This window comes from Miniopterus natalensis, chromosome 2 (genome assembly GCF_054644295.1).
Source record: "Miniopterus natalensis isolate mMinNat1 chromosome 2, mMinNat1.hap1, whole genome shotgun sequence".
Taxonomy (NCBI): domain Eukaryota; kingdom Metazoa; phylum Chordata; class Mammalia; order Chiroptera; family Miniopteridae; genus Miniopterus; species Miniopterus natalensis.
Genome location: NC_142082.1, coordinates 113,898,181 through 113,919,298, shown reverse-complemented (window position 1 = coordinate 113,919,298; position 21,118 = coordinate 113,898,181). Strand labels below are relative to the sequence as shown.

At 32.4% G+C, this 21,118-nt stretch overlaps 1 protein-coding gene across 2 annotated transcripts in view; it reads right to left on the bottom strand.

Annotated features, from left to right (window-relative positions):
• Positions 1–21,118, bottom strand: part of CEP290 (centrosomal protein 290) — an 85,435-nt gene that overhangs the window by 34,734 nt on the left and 29,583 nt on the right. For both annotated transcript variants that reach the window (XM_087814506.1, XM_087814505.1), the window contains 11 exons: positions 20,410–20,559; positions 18,417–18,532; positions 17,096–17,198; positions 16,779–17,009; positions 12,544–12,717; positions 8,549–8,660; positions 5,833–6,038; positions 4,748–4,899; positions 2,189–2,300; positions 1,098–1,553; positions 138–302 (listed from right to left, as the gene is read on the bottom strand). In XM_087814506.1, coding sequence (XP_087670632.1) covers positions 138–302; positions 1,098–1,553; positions 2,189–2,300; positions 4,748–4,899; positions 5,833–6,038; positions 8,549–8,660; positions 12,544–12,717; positions 16,779–17,009; positions 17,096–17,198; positions 18,417–18,532; positions 20,410–20,559 — 1,977 coding nt within the window. The remainder of the gene's footprint in view (positions 1–137; positions 303–1,097; positions 1,554–2,188; positions 2,301–4,747; positions 4,900–5,832; positions 6,039–8,548; positions 8,661–12,543; positions 12,718–16,778; positions 17,010–17,095; positions 17,199–18,416; positions 18,533–20,409; positions 20,560–21,118) is intronic.

Genomic DNA, 21,118 nt, shown 5'->3' with positions numbered 1-21,118 from the left:
GAAAATAAAAAATGGAGTATTTTATACCACAATAATGGAAGCTAAATTCAAGTTAGGAGAGTGATGTAGTCACTCATACAATGTTCTTAAGTTTAAAATCTTAGCAACAAAACATCAAAATAAATATAAAATGAAACCTTGTTCTGCTGTACAATTTCTTCCTCCAGATTGCTGATTGTATGCTCATATTCAGAAATTATATTATTCAAATATTTTATTTCTTCTTTATCCTTGACTAATTCTCGATTTAGTTTAAGCTCTTGAAGACGGAGTTCTTCTATTTTCATATGCCAACTGATTACCTAAAGATTCATGAGTTATATATACAAATGTAAATGACATATAAGCAAATAATATTATTTCTCCATAATCCTAATGATTTCAATGGATACTATAATAAAATAAAATGTAAAATTACCCTTTGTTGAGCCACATGGCAGTTTATTTAGACTTCCCATAGAATTTTATAAAAATATGTGGCATATTAACATAAAACATTCTTCAAATTATGTTTGGGTGGATATCACTAACATCTGCTCTCATTCATTCATTTACTTTCATATATTTATTGGGTACTTACTGTAAGTATTTAATTGAAACATTGGTTTTACTTTCCAAAATGAAAATCATAAATATTCCTAGCCTAAAGAAAATATTTAGTTGTAAGATAATTATTTTTCATTTCATTTCTTCAAATAAAGGTAAAAACAAAATTATATTAAAAATAAAAGTGGGCCTACTACTTGTAAATTCCGAACAAATAGTGATTACAAAGAGTAGAATTCATCTGATAACCATTATAATGTTTAAAAATAATTATAATTAGTATTTAATTAATATACATAAACTTTTCTAGAGTATTTAAATTCTTTGGTATTTTAAAATCTAAGCATTTCTACTAAAACCACTGCTTCGAAGAGTCTCATTTTATTTTTATAAACAGGCATTCATATTGGCAAAACCTCTAATTTATAAAATCTAAATTAATAAATTAGAATTTTGGTCATATAGTAAACATTTTTCATATAGGCACATATTAAGAACTTAAAATTACATAACTCTTCTGGAAATAAAGAAGTTAAAAATGAACGTTTTACCTTTTGGGCTCCCCTGGCATCCTTTAAAGTGCTTACTAACTCTTCTAGCCCCTGTAACTTTAATTCCATCTCCATTGTTTTGTTCTCCATATTTCTGTGTTCTTGGAGAGAATTTTTCATTTCTTGCATTATCTTCAGTTTGTCATTCTGTAATTGAATCATTGTTTTGGAGAACTTCTCCTGCTGTGCCAAGGGCAAAGCTCCACTGAACTGGCGTCGTAGGGACTGAATTGTTTGGCGCAGATGTTTTGCTCTGTTTCTCCCCTCCAAACGGGCATAATAGAGAGCCTGTTCTTTTTCATCAAGTTTCTGTTCTAAGCGCAAATTATAGGCCTCCATCTTCTGCAGTTTCGATGTAAGAGACTCCAACTTTCCAAGAGCAGTAACCTCACTAATTTGAAGAGAGACAATGTGTTGGTGCAACTTGGCGATTAGTGCCTTTTCATCCGACTGTGCCTAATATAAAAAATACATATATTTGTAGTAAGTTTCAAGTTTTCCAATGAAAGTGATCATGGATTTAATATCATAATTTACTAAATAAAATTTAAAAGTGTGCTACATGAGATCCTACAAAAATCTAACCCTGCTTTAATACAAATTACAAAAAAAACTGTAAAAAGAACCTCGACACCAAAAAAGCCAGAATTAAACATGTAAAATCCAAATCTGGCATCTGGCTAAGTAACAGCTGGAATATTATGGTGTGTTCTTTTAACTTCCATATGTAAACAATAAAATGGCATAATACTAATAGACAATGTGACTTTCTAATTCTAAAAGAACATAATGTGAGAATATGTGAAAAGCTACATAAATCTACAAAAGAAAATACTGTTATGAAAGACTTACTATGTTTCCTTACTAACTCTGATCAGCAGTCAGCACGATGCATTTATAGGCATTTAGATGCTTTTCTGTATTATGAATGGTATTTCAAATTAAATTGTAACCTAATCAGGTTACAATTAACAAGAACAGGAGCTTCTATTTGATATATTCTCTAATTAAAACTATAAAATCATCCCAATATCTAATGCGAATTTAGAAAAGAGAAAAAATCTATATAGAAGAGACAATACTGTACCTACCTGATAGTCTAACAGCTGCATTCTGATGGACTCTACTTCCTTTTCCCTGGACTGTTGCTGTGCATTCAAAATTTCAACTTGCCTTTTGGCAATGTCAGAAATCTCTCTCAGTCTAGGAAGTAATATTTCAGAAGCTATTAGGTACATTTTCTAAGTAAATAAATACCAGGATTTCAAATTTACAGAACCTTGGAAAAGCCATTAGATTCCAGCATCTCTTCTTTGTATAAGATGCTAAAGCAAAGTTTCCTAAACTGTTTCTTGAAATGTAATGTCATGAGAGTATAGCATGTTTTATGAAAAAACTTCATTCCCAACATCCCTCCCCCTTGAAAATTCGTAATACATAGTATCATATTAAGTGATCTGAGAAATTTTAAAGTGAAATATTATTTGAAACTATACATATATAGCATTTTCCAAATGCATGTGGCCAAAGTACTCCTCTCCCACATTTTTGTCATAAGACACTTATTGTCATAGTTTGGCATAACTAGAATAAAGTATTAAGTTGCTTTATTTGATATAATTGTACATTAAGAATACAGAAATTGCCCACCCAGAATGGCTCAGTTGTTTGATGCTTCATTCCTTGCAACAAAATGTTGCCAGTTCAATTCCTGGTGAAGGCACATGCCTCGGTTGTGGGTTTGATCCCCGATCAGGGTGTGTACTGAAGGCAACTGATGGATATTTCTCTCTCCCTCTCTCTCTCTCTTCCTCTCTCTAACCATGTCCTTGAGTGAGGATGAAAATAGAAAAAGAATACAGAAATTTAAAATTCCTACATTCTCTAGGTGTATTAATGTATGTTTTGATTTATCAGAAATGTGAAAGGAATTATATTTTTACAATAAAAGGGGGGTCTTGATGGTAATTTATTAAGTTTCCTATATGACTGTGATAAGATTACACAGGTAAAGTAAAACGCATTTTACTCTAGGTTGGAATAATTTTTTTTCAGTGCGACAGATAAGTTAGGTTTCCTCATGTTGATTAGAAGCTCTCGTTGACAGTTCTCTAAGTTTTGATTAATTAAAATGTAATAAAATGAATAATATAACTTAGTTTATTTCAAAAGATGAGGTCCATGAGGTGAGAGGAAGAATAAAAACAAGGAGTCCTTCACAGTGAAAATGGCTGGAAATGACTGATATACTCAAAAGGACATCAAAGATCCAGAAAATAGTTATAACTATGGGAAGGTCCTAAGACCCTCTTTACTATTATTTGTACTTGATAGATAGCTCAGGGATCCTCACACTATTTATTTATTTATTTTTAATTTTTATTTTTTATTGAATTTATCGGGGTGACAATGGCTAATGAATTTATATATAATCCAGGTGTACGATTCTGTAAGATATCATGTTTATTATATTGTGTGTTCACCACCCCAAGTGGGATCCTCACACTTTTCCACTGAAACAACACATAATTACAAAGGAGAATGAATACACATCTACCTGGAACATAATATTTATACCTTACATATATTTTTGTGCTAAGCAAATAAACTGTTTACACAAGTAAAATAAAAATAATACTGTAATTTCAGGATTAGTAAGTGTAATTGTATGAGTTAATACATGTTTAATACCTAACGCAGTATACAGAGTATATATCCAAAACTGAATCAAAATCTGAATGCTTCATTACATTTTTATAGCAACCTTCTAAACAGGTAGAAAGAGGTACTATTTCTGCCTTAATAAAGTGAACAAACTTAAGTTTAAATAAATGGTCCTTCCCTCCAAAGACTGTTTACTATGTAAAAGAACTAGACCTCAGAAGGTCTTGACTTCCAGTTCAGCTCCTTCTACAATACTATTCCTGGATTCTGAAAATCTGTCAATCTTGAGAAGTGAATTCCTCTTCAATATTACTATTTATACCTGTTAAAAATCAACCTAGCTCAGCCCTGGCCGGTTTGATTCAGTGGTTAGGGCATTGGCCCTCGAACCAAAGGGTCCCAGATTTGATTCCTGCTCAAGGGCATGTACCTCAGTTGCAGGCTCCCCATCTTCATCAGGGCATGTACAGGAAGCAACTAATCGATGTGTCTCTCTCATGTCGATGTTCTCTCTCTCTCTCTGTCTCTCCCCCCCCCTCTTCCACTCTCTCTAGGAATCAATGGAAAAAATATCCTCTGGTGAGAATTTAAAAAAAAAAATCAATCTAGTCCATATTATTTAACCATGTTCTTCTAAAAAGAAACCAGTATCGCCTGGCTGGCGTTGCTCAGTGGTTGATCATCCACCAACGATCAAGAAGACCGTGGTTCGATTCCTGGTCAGGGCACCTGCCCAGCAGGGGCTGCGCAGAAGGTAGCTGATTAATGACTCTCTCTCATCATTGATGTTTCTACCTCTCTCTCCCTCTCCCTTCCTCTCTCTGAAATCAATAAAAATATATTTAAAAAAAAAAATTAAAATTAAATAAGAAGAAACCAGTATTAATTTCCACTAAGAATATTACCCCTATGCAACTATAATTAGGTTTCTTAAAGACAAATTAGACACATTTAATCAAATGACCAAAAAGTTTACATACACTCACTTTGACACTTCAACTTTTAGTTCCATTTCATTCTTCTCCAATTCTAGAATCCGTTGTCTATCAGCGTCACTTACTGTCTTGCTCACACTATCAGCTAATTCATCTCGTAACATCTGTTCCACCTTCTGTGCTTCCAAGTTGATTTTGGTAAGCTAAGAAAAAGTAACAAAAATATTCACATATATCAGTTTTTAGAGAGGTTTTCATTTTAATTTAGCTTTAGCGTACTGCAGTCTTCTTTACTTTGCATAAAGCCAGATATTGAATTGAGTGTGAAGTATTAAGAATAGATTGAAAAGGGTAAGGAGGGAAAGAGTCAGGAACAAATAATGCCAATTCTAGTTATATGCCAACCCCCCAAAAGTCATTAATGCTAGGCAACTCACAATCTAATAATAGCAAAATCTCTGATAGCCTTAATTTGCTAGAAATGCAGTATACTCATTATATCTTACTTCAATTATATCACCTGTAAATAAATCTAAATGAGTTAATAAAATCTTTATATTTAGTGATAGTTAAAATAAACAAAACGATACCATGCTTTGAAAATTATACTAATTCTCAAGGTAAAACAAACAAACATTACAAGAATGTTACTTCATCATAAATTTTTCAGTATTGGTAAATTGTATTTACTACCATATACTTTAATAATTCTGACCGTGTCAAAAAAGTCTTAAACCTCCTATTAGAATATAAAGTGCCTGAGAGCAGAGATTACTGTTTGCAATATTTTGTTTCCTGCTATAACTTCAGTCCCTATACAGTGTCTGGAATGAAAAAGGCACTCAATAAATATTTGTTAAATGAATGCATGATAGTGAAAAGCAATTCCATTATTAAGCAAATAACCAGTTGTCCATATCAAATCTAATAATGTAATGCTGGTGAGAAATAACAGAAATATTTGCTTTCTTTCTAAACATTTAAAAATATATCTTTTATTTTAACCCATCACAAAAAACACAAGTACTACATTAATATGCTACATCAGAGATACAAACAAACCTCTTATATAATACAACATCTACCATGACTAATACTTATTTCCTAATTACATGATAAAAATGACAATATCGAACCTCAGCAAATTTTGTTTCCAATTCAAAGTTACGTTCTTCCATTTGTTTTAAGGAAGTCCTTATGTGTTCATACATTTTTTGAGAATGCTCAGCCCGTTGCCTTTCATTTAATTCCTTCATCTCCAGCATAGTAATTTTTTTTGAAATAGAAGCAATCTCACTGTTGGTTATTGATTTCTTTGTCTTATCCATGTTAGATTCATTTCCTATATACAACAATATTTAAGTCACTCTTATGTTGTTCTTATCAAAATTACATTCCAGATATTTTACACATTACATTCAATGGATAACACACGAGCCTTCTGAATTACGACACATCCAGATTCCAGTCATAGCTCTGTTACTTCCCGTCTATTTGCTGCCTATCCCATTTAATCTCTCTGGAACTTACATCCCTCATCAATCAAATGATAATAAAATCTACTCCTCATGGGATTACTGAAATGTAAAAGGTATACTGTAGATGGTGTCACACGCAGAGAATCAAAAAAGGGTAAATAAATATATTTTGTTAACGGAAAAGGGATAAACTATATAAGAAGCAATTCAATAAAACAACACTATTTTGTGAATATAAGTGCAATGACTTTATTTTAAAGTCTCACTGAGTCAAGCTGAAAGCAAAATATGAAGCTATAGGATTTAGGGATCTCACCCAATACCTTCTTTAACCATGAGTATTATCCTGGCCTTTGTAAACATCAAATATAAAATACTTTAAATTATTGTATTGGTTATTACACCCTAATCTCCATATATTATATGTATATAATATATGTATTTTGTATGACTTGTCTTTGGACATAAAATCTGTGGTTAAATAAAATGAGAAGAAAATAAAAAACCATTTACTATGAAAAGGCATCAGGTAGAATTACCATTAGTTACTTAGTCATTATTTGAATAGAAGAAAACTATTACTTTTGCTTTGCATAACTGACATGCTCCAGGAAAAAATTAAAATTTGGTATAGTGTTATTTTTTGGAGAATCAATTAATTTTATATTCAATGAAATCAATTATTTTAAGGAACTAAGCAGTGATTCATCACACCAATAATGTCCCCTCCTATTTTTCTAGCTTCATAAGCTTGAGCTCTATAATTGAACTTGTTCAAAGAAATGTGAGTGTGTGTGTATGCATATACACACATACATATTTAAAAAAAAACAAAAAAAAAACTGGTTGGTGTCTGGTCCAGTTTTAAGAAGTACTTCATTTTGTTCTGTATGTATCTTTAAATATATGATTTTAGAATAGCTACTATAAGAAGTGATCAAATAACTAACAGTAACAGATGACTGAAAGAAGCTAAAAGTGTTAGTACATCAGTCCATTATGGAATAGAGATTTATTCAGGCAACCCTAAACACCATGAATGAAAGAAAAAAAACTGCACTAAATATAAATATACAAAGAACATAAAACCCCTTCCCCATTCACTTCTGTGCTGAACTCTGACAATGAAGAGAGGCACGTCACAGGGGCTGCAGATTAGCCATCTGTATGTTTTTGCGTTTGGAGTTGTCTTAGAGAGAGGGTAGTGTACACTGCTCCAACACCAACAAACTCCTGGATGAAAGAAGCTAATAAAGTGACACTTTTAAACAAAGATCTAAAAGCAACAGAAAATAAGAAAAGCTTTTAAAACTTCTATGACATAAACCCATAGATGGGAGAGATTAAGGTATTGGAAAATTAAGAATTTTCTAAAGGAATTCAGATCTTATTAAAAAGAAATAGGGTAAAATAAACAGAAAGCGTACTAATATTTTATGTAATGCCCTTTTTCATATCTTAAACGATATCTTCTTTCATGTAGAAGCTACATGGAAGGCAATTCATTTAAAATCTTTTAATGAATTAAAAACTACGTTTCTAAAAGTCATTTATTTTAGACTTCCCAATGTTAGGCCTCTGGTAAACTATATATCTCAGTTTCCAATATAATAACACAGCTCTATTTAGTAAGAGAAACCTTGAACAGCATTAGAGCTCTAAGGTCTAGAAAACAAACCCATGAAAACACCTTAACCATAGCAGCAAATTTATTTGAAAATTATAAAACCTAATGCTAGTGAGATAAAATGATGTAAATGCTATAAACTAAGGTAACCATTTGAAAAACTAATATGGAAAACCCTATCAGGATCAACAAAGATTTTATACCCTCCAAGACAATAATATCTGTTAGATATACATGAAGATGTTCACTACAGCACTGTAACTAGAACACTTTCTGTGTTCTAATGATGACATCACTAGCTTTCCATATTTTACACAAAAATGATAATATAGTAGTGGAACTATGGGTAATATAAATTTAATTTTTTGATGCTATAGTGATCTTTTAATTTAAAAATATCAAATGATCTATTCCTAATATAACCTTATACATAGTGAAAGAATTCATAATACTGTCACTAAAATATAGGTATTTCAAAATTATCACCAGTCTTGACTGGGGTTCAAAACAGCTAATGCTGTTTTAACATATATGATTTTATTTGGAACAAGTCTAATTTTATAACTGAAAACCAAGTTTTGGTATAGATAGTCCAAGATATTCAACTGCCAGTTAAATTAAACTGTTAGAGAGTTCATTTTTTATCAAAATACTTCCTTTTCATCTGGTATAGAAAAGAAATTTTAAATGAAAAATATTCTCTATTAGCGCTTAATCATTTTATGTTATCAGGATCATAGTACTTACCTAATTTAGTTTCTTGTTCCCAGGCTTGTTCAATAGTGTGAAGTTTTTCCTTGGTAATCTCTAGTTCTTTATTTATAGATTCTATTTGCTCTTTTAGAGATACATTTTCACACTGAATAAAACAGAAACATCACTGAGAAAACACATTATAACTCAGACTAATACCACAAAAATGACATTGTCTTAACTTTATATAATATCTCCTAAAACTTACAATTTGGTTTTTTGTTTTTTACAAAATTAGAAGTTCTCACACATTAGGTATATACATGTATAATATAAAACATTATTTAACAATAATCAAAATCTTGTATATCAAATATGTGGCCCTAGCTGCTACCATTCTAGTTTGGTCTATCTAGAATACTCACAGCTTCATAGCCTTCACTCACTAGAGCTTACCTCCCTCATTCACACAAACAGCTACCGAGCATCCCAAGAATGCCATCAGTGACAAGTGTTGCATATTAATGGTGAAAAGAAACAGAAAACACTCTGGCCTTCAAAGGCCTAACCATTTGGTGCCTGTGGGTATGTATGTGTGGCAGGAGCTGGGGAGGGTGTAAGACAGCAGGCAGTAAGCAGGTAAGCAAACAAAAAAAAATCATAAGAATGTCAAGATCTAGAAAGAAACAGAATATGGACCCAGGGAATAATAAAAGGAAGCATATCTAGACAGAGTGGTTAAAGAAGGTATTAACCACTGAAGAGGTGGTTTTTAAGTTGAAACCTAAGATATGAGAAGGGGCCAGTCTCGACAAGAAACCAGCCATGGAAAGAAATGATATATTAGGGAACCCAGATGCTCTGAAGCAGGGAAGACTTTGAAATGCTAGAGGACTTGAGCATGAGAAAAAATAAAGTGAAGAATGGAATAAGATAAAGTTGGAAAGATAACGGGGTGGCACACACACACACAAAAAATAAAGAGAAAAAAATTAAAAAATAAAAAACAAACAAAAAAAGGAAAAAAAATAACAACAACAAAAAGATGAGAGAGGGTTCTACTGGCAAGGCATGGTATGTCAAGGTGAGGCTCTGGAATTTAACGTAATAAGTAACAGGAAACCATGTAAAGATGTTAAGGTGGAAGTCTTAAACAATTCCGGGATGCAAAGTAGAGAATAAAGAGGTAAACAGAAAAATCAGAAATTAGGCAGGAAGATACTGTAAGGTCCAGATGAGTGACCATGCTGGTTTAGACTAGGGTAATAGTGGTAAAGAAGGAGAAGAGGACACGTGTGAATTAATTACATTCGGGAAATAAAAATGATAGCAAAAAGAACGTGACTAGAGAATAACTAAGGTATCTGCCTTAACTGAGTAGATAATAGGGCATATATTGAAACAGGAAGGACTATGAAAGAAACAGACATAGGGTCTTCATTTTGGATACTTTAAATTTGAGACTCCCTTGAAACAGGAGTTGTACAGTAGGAACTTCACACAGTAGAAGACAGCTCTGAGAAGTCAGGCTGGAGTCATAATTGCTGGAGTTGGCTAGGAAATACATTTTAAGTTCATTTATTCTTTCTTTTAACAGATAAAATGACTACTGTATGCCAGATATTCTAAGCACTGGACTTCAAAGGTATCAAATTCTACCCCAGAACTTGAGTTTTAGTGGAACAGATGGAAAATAATCCAATATATATAACACAATGTCAGGTAGTAAGAGTTATGAAGAATAACACAGAATAATGAGATTTTTTAAAAAGAGAATGTTCTGATGAAAAGCAAGTAAGAGAATAAGTATGCCTTTTAGTAACACGTACAATTACAACCCAGTTCTAGATACTGTAAATACATAAGGGAAAAACAAACAAAGGCTTGGGGTATTTTAAATATCTTTCCACCCCTTTTTTTCTTTTACTTTCAGACTCTTTCAAAGTAAAACTCTGGTCTTGCTCCAGATGCTATTTTCATCCCCCTGTCCTGGTATTGCACCCTCACTTATAACCATTCTGACCTCTAATCTGATCATTAACCATTCTCTCCCTATTGTCTCTAAAGTTTCTTTCCCTCTCCCTTCAAATTTCACTGGTTTCATTTAAAAAAAAGAAAAAGTGATAAAACAAAACAAATCCTCCTCTTTATTCTAATTCAATACATATTTATTTCTCTTTCTTCTATTAGCAAACTTCCAGTTTTTCTACTGCCTTATTCAGTTTTTATATTTTCTAATCACCCAGCCTGTTCTTTAAAATTTGGAAATTCAATTTTAATTTCCTCTTTTCTCATGTAACTTTACTCTCAAAAGGCATTTATGATTTCCTAATCACCATCTATGATGATCTTTGCACCTCGGCTCTACATCATTAACCACCGTCTGAGGGCAACATTTATTAGCTCTAACTCTGCCAGACAGGAGGTACTAAACACACACACGAATTAAGCAAGTTCCTGATATTAAGAGGCTAATATTCCAGTAGGGTTGCAGACAAAGAAACACATATAATATGATGTGATATAAACAGTAGAACTAGGTACAGGATATAGAACTAATACAGACAGACAGAGTGAGTTTGTTCTATGAAGAATGCTTCCAAGAAAAGGGGACTCTGAACAAAGTTTTGAAACATGAATAGAAATGCACTGAGCAGATGAACTGGGAGGGGAGAAGGGCTTTCTAGATATAGCAAAGAGCGTGTACAAAAAAACATATGTAAGAAAAAACACTGTACTGCAAAAAACTGGTAGTTCAGTTTCTACAACACACATTGTGAAATTCCTTAGGGCATTATAGGAGATGAAGTAGAGTAAGTGAAGGCTAATCACAGGAGGAGCTTGACTTTTATTCTTTACATGACTGGCAGCTTTTGACAGGCTTAAGCACGGGAGTGACATGGTCAGCTTCACACTGAGAATTATCATGCTAGCGGCAGTAAGTAGGACGTAACACTGGAGAGAGGGATATGAATAATGGCTACCACAGTAATGATAATAAAGAAGACACTGCCAAGAGGAGTAGATATGTGTTCAGAAGTATAACTAAGATATGAGAAGTAAAGGAGAGAAAGAGATAGAATACAAACACAAAATTTTTTAAATTTTGAGAAAAAAATAAAAAATATTCTTTGGGAAAATAGATAAAATAGTTAAAACTTCTCATTGATAATGTTATCTACAGAAGATTTCATACCTAATTTTCTAATGATAGAGAGGACAGAGGACCTGGAAAATGGAAAAAAAAATTACATCTAAATATTAAAATTTTCTATAAAAATGTGATCATCTCTCTTTGGCAAAAAAGTAAAAAGTAAACTGATTACAATTACTTCTAGTTAGTATTAATAAATAATGACTCAGATGATTTTATAGGAATCACTGAAAGCTATTGAGAATAATGTTTTGTTTTATTGAATGTGTCCCCCTAAGCAAGTAAAGGCTTTTGAGCTAATAGAAGTCTATCTCATTCTACTCCATTAGAAGATCATAAAAGAGAACAAATAATAAGCCAAAAGACATAAACCCCTGTTTCTGATGAACAAATCAGGAGCTTGTTTTGCCTACTGTAAAAGGTATGGAAGTTAAGTGGCTAGAAATGTTAACCAGCCAAAGAGTCTAGGCCATATTCACTGTTTGAATTAAACGTATGCTACTTCATCCTGCTCTTCTGTACCTCTACCATAAGAAAGAATGGGAATTTGCCAAGCTCATCCATGGCCGGGGAAGAGCCATTAATATCACATCCACTCTCAGCTACAACTACCACAAGCAACAGAAAAGCCAGGGACCGTGAAAGAATAACTTGTTCCAGAAAGAAAGGTAAGAGAAAGGGATGGGTACTTAATGATTCTTCGTCTTGTGATTATAACATTCTATCTGTTCCATGTTCCTTTTTCTTTTTGAATTTCCTGGTGGACAGAGGTTTGATTCAGCTAAATTATGGAAGATGACCTGAATAAAGTTGGCAAGAAGTCATTCTGCACTTATAGATATCAACAAAGAAAAAATGGCTGATATCACAGGGTTTGAGGATCACACAAACTTACCTCTAGATGTTCCAAGTTACTTGTTCTTTGAACAAGAACATTATCTTTTTGCAAGATGTCCCTGTACTTAGCAGTCAATTCATTGTATTGTTTATTGGCCAATTCTAGTTCGGACAGAGAAACACTATTATCCATAACTTTTTGGAGAGCTGCAATCTTAAAAATAGCCATCTCCTATATAAATAAGGATACAATGAGTTAAATTAGTATATTGTTTTTTCTGGTAAGGCACTAGCCACTTTTGAGAAAGATAATACAACCAAAAGCAAAACTGATTTTAGAATAGTTTTTAAAAATAAGATTTCTCATGTAAGAAAAAATATTGCAATAATTTAATTTCTTTCATATAAAAAATCATGTTATTTGGAAATGTTTAATCATAATAAAAATAAAGTGAATTCTTTTATAACTCCTGTCATAGTAAAATGAAATTCAGTTATTTTGAGCAAAATAAAAAAAATCAGCAGGAAATGCATCAGTTAGACTATATCTTTACCTAGCTTTTCTAAAGTTCATAAGATTAAAAAAATCACTTCCCTTTTGACACCTGGATGGCAAAATTAGCATTGCCACAGGTAACCTTTACAGCTTAGCTATCTCTACTTCTAATAGTTACAATGATTAACTGTATAATAAAATATTTTGTTGTTGTTCACAGAAAGGAAACATTATTTAGGGAGAAAAAAGTTCTCTCCATCATAGCTATCTGTAATAAATAATATAAAAACTTTTAAGTTACTTGGTTCATGTTCTACTCATTAACTACACAGCTATAAAAAGTCACAATTCAAAGGCATAGTATTAACACCAAAAAGAAATGTCTGGACTTTCAGTTCTCTTCAAAGTAAACTGGTAAAAAAGCAGTACATAGAACAACCAATTTTATGAAGTGAAAAAGATAAAGAATTTATAGTTATAATTCATTCTGAAGTAGAGTAATAAGGAAAAACAATTTGTAATGGTGTTTCAGGTCTCATTTTTACAACTTCTCTTCTCCATGTAAATAAGTATACACTATTCTACAATACCCTTGAGATTCGGTTTCACTTTTTCTTTGGGGAGGGTGAGGGAAGTTATGTTTCTGATCCCTTTAAAAATTACTTTTTCTTTTTTTTTGGTTTCCCAATTGTTGCAGAAAATTTAAAAAATCCTGGTTGAACAATCAGGTTGAAGAGGAAAAAAATTCTAGTTCCTTTTCCCCTTCTATCTCAAACACTAGCTGTATTTGTAATATCCCAAGAAAAGTATATTCTACAAAATCTAATATAAAAATAAAAACAAAAACATTTCTTAAGTCTCAAAATTTTCTTATTATATGTCCAAATAAAAATAGCTTTCATTTTTCAAAGGTTTCTTATTCCATCATGATTCAGCTTTAAGATTACATTGAAAACAGGTTTATTAGCATAATAATTTCACCTATTACCATATTCAAGAAGATATGGTAAGGAACTCACGTTCATTTTAATTTTACTTTGAATTCTCCTGTTTATATGGGGCTATGTAAATTTAGACATGTCAAATGAACATACACATGCTTAAAATAAGCTATATAATGAGATCAGATGTAAATATAGCATGTAACATTTTGTGCCTTTGTTAACATTTGCAAAAGGAAACATTAGAAGGATAATCAGTCACCTACAGGAAAGGGGAGGTGAAAGTATACAGAGAGATTTTTCTGGCTGTATCTTTTGAACATGCAAATACTTCTATATTAAAATTCAATTTTTAAAAAAGGAGCAAAAGTAATCCCTAAAATTGAAAACAAATGAGCTTAAATGTATATTAAATGTATAACAACCATATGAAGGGAATTATTTGAAGTTAGTGTAGAATATGTAACCCCTTAGTAAGAGACAGTCAAAAGAAAATAAGAAATGTAAAGAAATTTTAAACTACATCTTTAGTGTTTTGTCACTATTAAAACTAACACAAGTGCACGGCCAGGTGTGGCTCAGCAGTTGAGCACTGACCTAGGATCCAGGAGACTGAGGTTCAATTCCTGGTCAGGGCACATGCCAGGGTTTTGGGCTCCATCCCCAGTCCGGGGCGTGCGGGAAGCAGCTGATCAATGACTCTTATTGATGTTTCTATCTCTCTCTCCCCCTCTCCCTTCCTCTCTCTGAAATCAATAAAGACATATTTTAAAAAAAACAAAAAACAAAACTAATACAAGATGCCCTAGCTGGTTTGGCTCAGTGGTTAGAGCGCTGGCTCATGGACTGAAGGGTCCCAGGTTCGATTCCGGCCAAGGGCACGTACTTGGGTTGCAGGCTCCATCCGGGCCCTGGTCGGGGTGGATGCAGGAGGCAACCAATCTATGTGTCTCTCTCACATTGGTTTTTCTCTCTCTCCCCCCTCCACTCTCTCTGAAAAGCAATGGAAAAAATATCCTCGGGTGAGGGTAAAAAAATAAAACTAATACAAGATTACTGTTTTCAAATTAATATATGAATATTGTAGGATAAAATAATTATTTTAATGTTAGATTTAATGTTACTTTAATAGAGATTTCTAGGTAAGAAAACAGAAACACAAGTACAAAATCAAAGGTTACTGAAAATTCCATACTATTTATTTACCCTATAATGTTAAATTTGAGTTGATAATAACAATATGAACTTATGGTTTAAATACATACATATTTTCCTAATGTGTCCAACAGCAGTGACACTTAGTGACTAATTTTTTGGTATCTAAATCCCTTCCCCATTAAAAAGAACCAGACTCTTTAGAGAAATAGCTTATTCCAAGTCTGGATAAAAAGTATATAAGGTAAATCCTGGACATCTTATTGTGCCGGAAAACTAACTAAGCTTTGAAGCTTGGTTCAAAGACTAATTGATTCTTGTCAAAAGGACACAAGAGACAGCTTTAAAGGCCAAAGTTGAGACAAAAGAACAATGACTACAACTCTTAAAGCATACTGAATATTTAAAAGTGTGTGAGTCTGTTAGGATATTTAAAAAAGAGAAAGTGGGAGTGGAGTGTGGGACAGGAACAAGTAGAAACAGAGTACAACTCTGTGTTCTGAAAATTGGTCCTTAAGAGAAAAAAATGAAGATTTTATATTATCTTTCCTTTCTAGTAGGAACAACAGTTCATGATAACCAAATAGCCTGGGGTAATAAGGGAAAGCTCATTTTACAAAAGAACATCTACTAACAAATGTAGAGAGCATAATATAACTAGAAAATCATAATTTTTGCAACTTCTAATGAAATAATTGAGTTGGGAAACAACAATCATCAGTGGATGCTAAAGCTATTGGAGAATTGGTGAAAAATTATTTATCTGCATGGTACCAAAATTTTTCCAAACAGTTAACTAAAATCACTTAATAATAGTATATCTCTCTATTAACACAGTATTTATCATGAAACATGGGACTACCAGATACTCTTGAAGTGATGCAATATAAAGTATCACTTATAAAGCAAAAAACATTAGTTATGAAGTATTCTTTCCAAAAATGTTTAACCTGAATATAATCAAGGCTTCCAAGGTGACTTGAGTATACAATGGATAGAAGAACAAGTAAAATTATACAGAATAAAAAAAAGCTGATAGTCATGTAAGTAGTCAACATTTTTCAGAGAGGAAAAAAAGAGGGATTCTATATTAAAAAGACTTGTGACACGTACCATTGAAATACAATGCAGGGTCATTGACTGGATCCTGGGACCACTAAGGAAATGTGAATGTGGTCTGGACATAATACAATAATAAGGAATTCTTGTCAATTTTATTAGGTGTAATAAAGTTATTGTGGTTATGTAAAAGAAAGGTTTTGATTTTAGAGATGCACACTAAAATATTTAGGAAAGAAATATCTGCAATTTAAATACTTCCACAGCCCGGCTGGGCGTGGCTCAGTCAGTGGTTGAGGGTCGACCTAGGATCCAGGCGATCGGGGTTCGATTCCTGGTCAGGGCACATGCCCGGGTTGCGGGCTCGATCCCGTCAGGGGCGTGCAGGAGGCAGCCAATCAATGACTCTCTCATCATTGAGTTTCTATCTCTCTCTCCCTCTCCTTTCCTCTCTCTGAAATCAATAAAGATGTATTTTAAAAAATAAATAAATAAAAATAAATACTTCCACAAAAAAACAAATGAAGCAATTATGGCAGAACGGTGATAAATGTTAACTATGAATCCAGAAGATAGGTGTTCATTATACGATCCTTTCTTCCTCATATTTGAAAATTTTCAGAGACAAATTTTCAGATATACCTTAAATCGTTGTAAACGTCCAATTTTTTCACCAACTTCAGCTTCCATTGATATCAACTCATTCTTCTGTTTCTCATTTTCTTTTCTAAGTTGGTGCTCCATTTCTACTAAAGTGGTATACTGCCGTATGAGTGACTTTTCATTCACTTGCAAGACAGTGATTTTTCTACTATTTTCTGAAAGTGTTTTTTTCACTTCATCCGAATCCATCTGAAGAGTACTGAGCAAATTCTGCACAAAGACACATATTACTTGTTGAATCTAGCTATCTTAGTTTGTACAATATCGTATATTGATTTCAAAAGTGTTTTACTTACATTATATTCTTTTACTTTTATAGCATCTTGTTGAATTTGAGTCTCAAGTTTTTTCTTTTCCTCTTTCATTGTTTCAGATTCTGTTTTCCAGGACTCCTTTTCACTAAAAAAAAATTAAAACAACATTATGGTAAACCTAATAAAATATTTAACTGCAGGAAGAGATAACTTTAGATTACAGAAATTTAAAAGCTTCTTAAAACAAGAGATATTGTAGCTATTCTGTACCTAATAACATAAGAAAGTCAAAATTCTATTAAAAAATGACTTAGCCTGGAAGTTATATTTTTATTTAATAAATATAAGGTAGAAAAATCATTTTATAAAATCATTTTCATTATTCCATGAATCATCACTCTACAATTGCTACAATATAACAATTGCTGCTGAATCTTATAAACATTTTATTAAAAATAATTCTGGACATCAAGTCTCAATATTCTCACCCTATTTTTAAATTTGAGTATTAAATATTGTAAAATATTTAGAATACAAACAAAATTAGAAATCATTAGACTTAAAAGAAGATGTGTTAGACACTGTTGCCTAATCAAGAGATATTCCAGGCATCTGCAATCAGCTTGGCATAAACTAATAATGCTGTCATTCTCTGTGCCACTGAAGGTTTAAGACTTGGACAGCTCAATAGCCAAATACTAGCTAATAAGATCTAAATCAATCTGCCAGAAGCCTCTGGAAAAAATTTTTTATCCAAAAATAAGAAGTTAGGTGGAAAAAAATGTCCCTCTTCTTCAATGGGCCAAATGGTTCCATCTTCCTTGAACTCCTGTATCTATTTTATAACTCACAGAAAGGAGATAATATGACCTACCCTATAATTAGCTATGGGTTTCTTGTTAGATCAGATAATAACCACCATTAGTGTTTAAATCACCTTTCATCAGGCATTTTAATTACTACTAAGAAAATTGTTCTATTGATATAAATGGGATGGCAGAGGTAAGGAGAAACAGATTAGTTCCCTATGAAAATATGAATAATTATGATGGTGATGATGAAAAATGATGCCAACAGCTGACACAAAGTGTTCATATATGTACCATGACATTTACAAAATGCTCATACCTGAACATTTTCATATAACTCACTTGTTTCATAACAGCCCCATGAAAAAGGTATTATAAATACTAAAAGAAATTATAGATATCACAGAAGTTCATAGATACTAAATTCAGACACATAAAGTGGAAAGGAAGAGTCAGGAGAGAAAGGTAAAACAAAATAAATATTTTTATGTTACATTCATCATTAACAAGAATATGCTGCAATTATATTTTTAAAACTTTGCTAACACTTATACCTTAGATATTCTTTATATAATAAGCTTTGCTGGTGACGGATTACTGCAAATTTTCTGTTATAGTCTTCAAGAGAATCTTCTAAATCCTTTAACTTATTTTCTTTACATTCTAGCTCCTAAAAATGGGTTTGGAAATAAGAATGAAAAAAGCATCATAATACATTTTAAATTTGAAGGTAGAAATTCATATTCTGGCAAGATTATAGAAAATTATATAAAGAAGAACAGTCACCATAAGCAGATCACTTCTATAATTACTTTGAACATTTTAGTTTAAGGCATATGGAATGAGGCAATATGTGTAAAAGTACTACAAAACAGGTAAATTAATTATCATACATGATAGTTATAGTAATCACATAAATTATCAGATACAGTAGTTGCATATTTACCTCTAGTCATTCAGCACCACATACCCTTTTGTGAACATATACATACATTTCTCCATCCGAATTATCCTTATTAATTCTCTTCAAAGATGAAGAAACTGGGACTTAGAAGATTAAGTAACTTACTCAACATTAAAGCTCATTAGCAGTAAGTACCCTTAGCAATCATTTCCTAAGCACATATGCTGAGCTGGGTGCCAAGTACTTTAAATATATGTAGATGCAACACTGGAGATCAGGTCTGTCTGACTCCAAAGGCCTTGCTGCTTCCCTCACTCTATGCTGCCTTAGGGTTGAAGTCTAAGTACCTGTTTCACAAACAGGTTTTCAGAGTTCCAATCAGTGCTCTCTCTCTATTCTACCACAGTGCCTTTTCATGTTTTTTATATAAAGATAAGAAAAATGAACTTAATCCAGAGCAACATGACAATGCCATAATGCCATTACTCTTTGATAGGGTCCCTATATTGCAGAAGAATGAAAGAAACCATGAAGAGTGCTAACATTATGAATTTAAAAGTAATGTATAATGCCAATTATAAAGTGATGTTCTAATAAGTAGTTAAGGTTGTCCCTTCCTGACTCAGATAACATATAAATTTCAATATCCAGAAAAACATTAATGTAATTTCAAAATATAAAAACAAGAATTTGATCATCTTAACTCAAGTGTATTCAGAAATGGATTATCTACGAAAGGGAAACAGAAGTACTTATAATCAAAAACACATTCTCATTTATTTGAACACACTTTTGAAATTATTCTGTAATGTATGCAATGTTATGGATATTCACATTTCAAATTAAATAATTAAAAATACTGTTCATTAGGCCATTCATAATATCCACAATATAGATGGCAACACTGAGAAACAAACACAGGGCAAGCAGTACGCATTCTAATTTGCTGATGGATTAACTAACACTTTACAGGGTAAAGAAAAAAAGAGAGATAAAAGAAGATTTAGTTTAAAAGTTTTTTCTTGCTGTTAAAAAAAAGGAATCATTTTAATCATCACACTCAAAAGCAGTGTCAGACTTTCACTTGAATTGCTTTTCTAACCAGCAATAAATAAAAGTGCTCACTTTAGCCCTGGCTGGGTGGTTCAGTTGGCTGGAGAGTTGTCTCACACACCAAAGGTTGTGTGTTGAATTTCCAGTCAGGGCACATACCTATGTTGTGTGCTCAATCCCTGGTCAGGGTGTATATGGGAAGCAACCAATCGATGTTTCTCTCTCTCTCCCCTCCTTCCTCACTCTTAAAAAAATATCCTTAGGTGAGGATTAAAAAAATAATAAAATAAATACATATATAAAAGTGCTTACTTCATTTATACATTACTACCTTAGAGCAGCTGCATAGTATCCCACCTGTCAATCATACATTTCATATGAATAATACCCATATGAACAAGATGTGTCAGCATGCTTCTCATGCAGATAAATGGAATAAATTGATTTTATCCATAACATTCCATCTAACATCAAAATCCATTAAAAACATATATCTGTTAATATTCTAAGAACTCAAAGAATATATGAAGACTAAATTTAGAAACATACTACTGATTGTTTTGGTTATTAACATGTAAAAATTTTAGTACCTGTAAAATATGTATTAAATATTCATTCAGAGAATTGATAATATTGGCACTAGATGGTGCTATCCCATCAGGTAAGTCTACTCCTTTAAAAACAACATTTGATCCTTCTGATTGCCGTAAAAGACTGGTTTCTTTTTCAAGATGATCAATCTGAAAACAAAGAGTTTAGGAATGAGAATCACATCTCTTATACCCAAAGGGAGACAAATTTAAAAGCATCCACTAAATATTTTTTAAAAGTAGATATATGAATGTCCTGCCAGGAATTAATTAAACCATAATTTAATTTCTATTTAGAAATGCCTTAGTATAGCCCGGGCAGTGTGGTTCAGTGGTTGAGCATAGACTAATGATCCAGGAGATTGGGATTCAACTCCGGGTCAGGGCACATGGGCTGGTTCAGTCCCCAGTAGGGGGCATGCAGGAGGCAGCTGATTAATGACTCTCTCATCATTGATGTTTCTCTCTCTCTCTCTTCTCCCTTCCTCTCTCTGAAATCAATAAAGACATATTTAAAAACACACAAAAAAGAAATGCCTTAGTACACACTTAGAATTTTTATATTCTTTTATATTATAAGGCACTTATTTTTCCACTTAACTTTATAAAAAAAGTCTAACCAGGTGTTTTCTTAATGATGAAAGAATTAATTTAAGGGGCATTGTCTAATAAGTCATTTTTTCAAAAATTAAAAGTTTCACATTATACT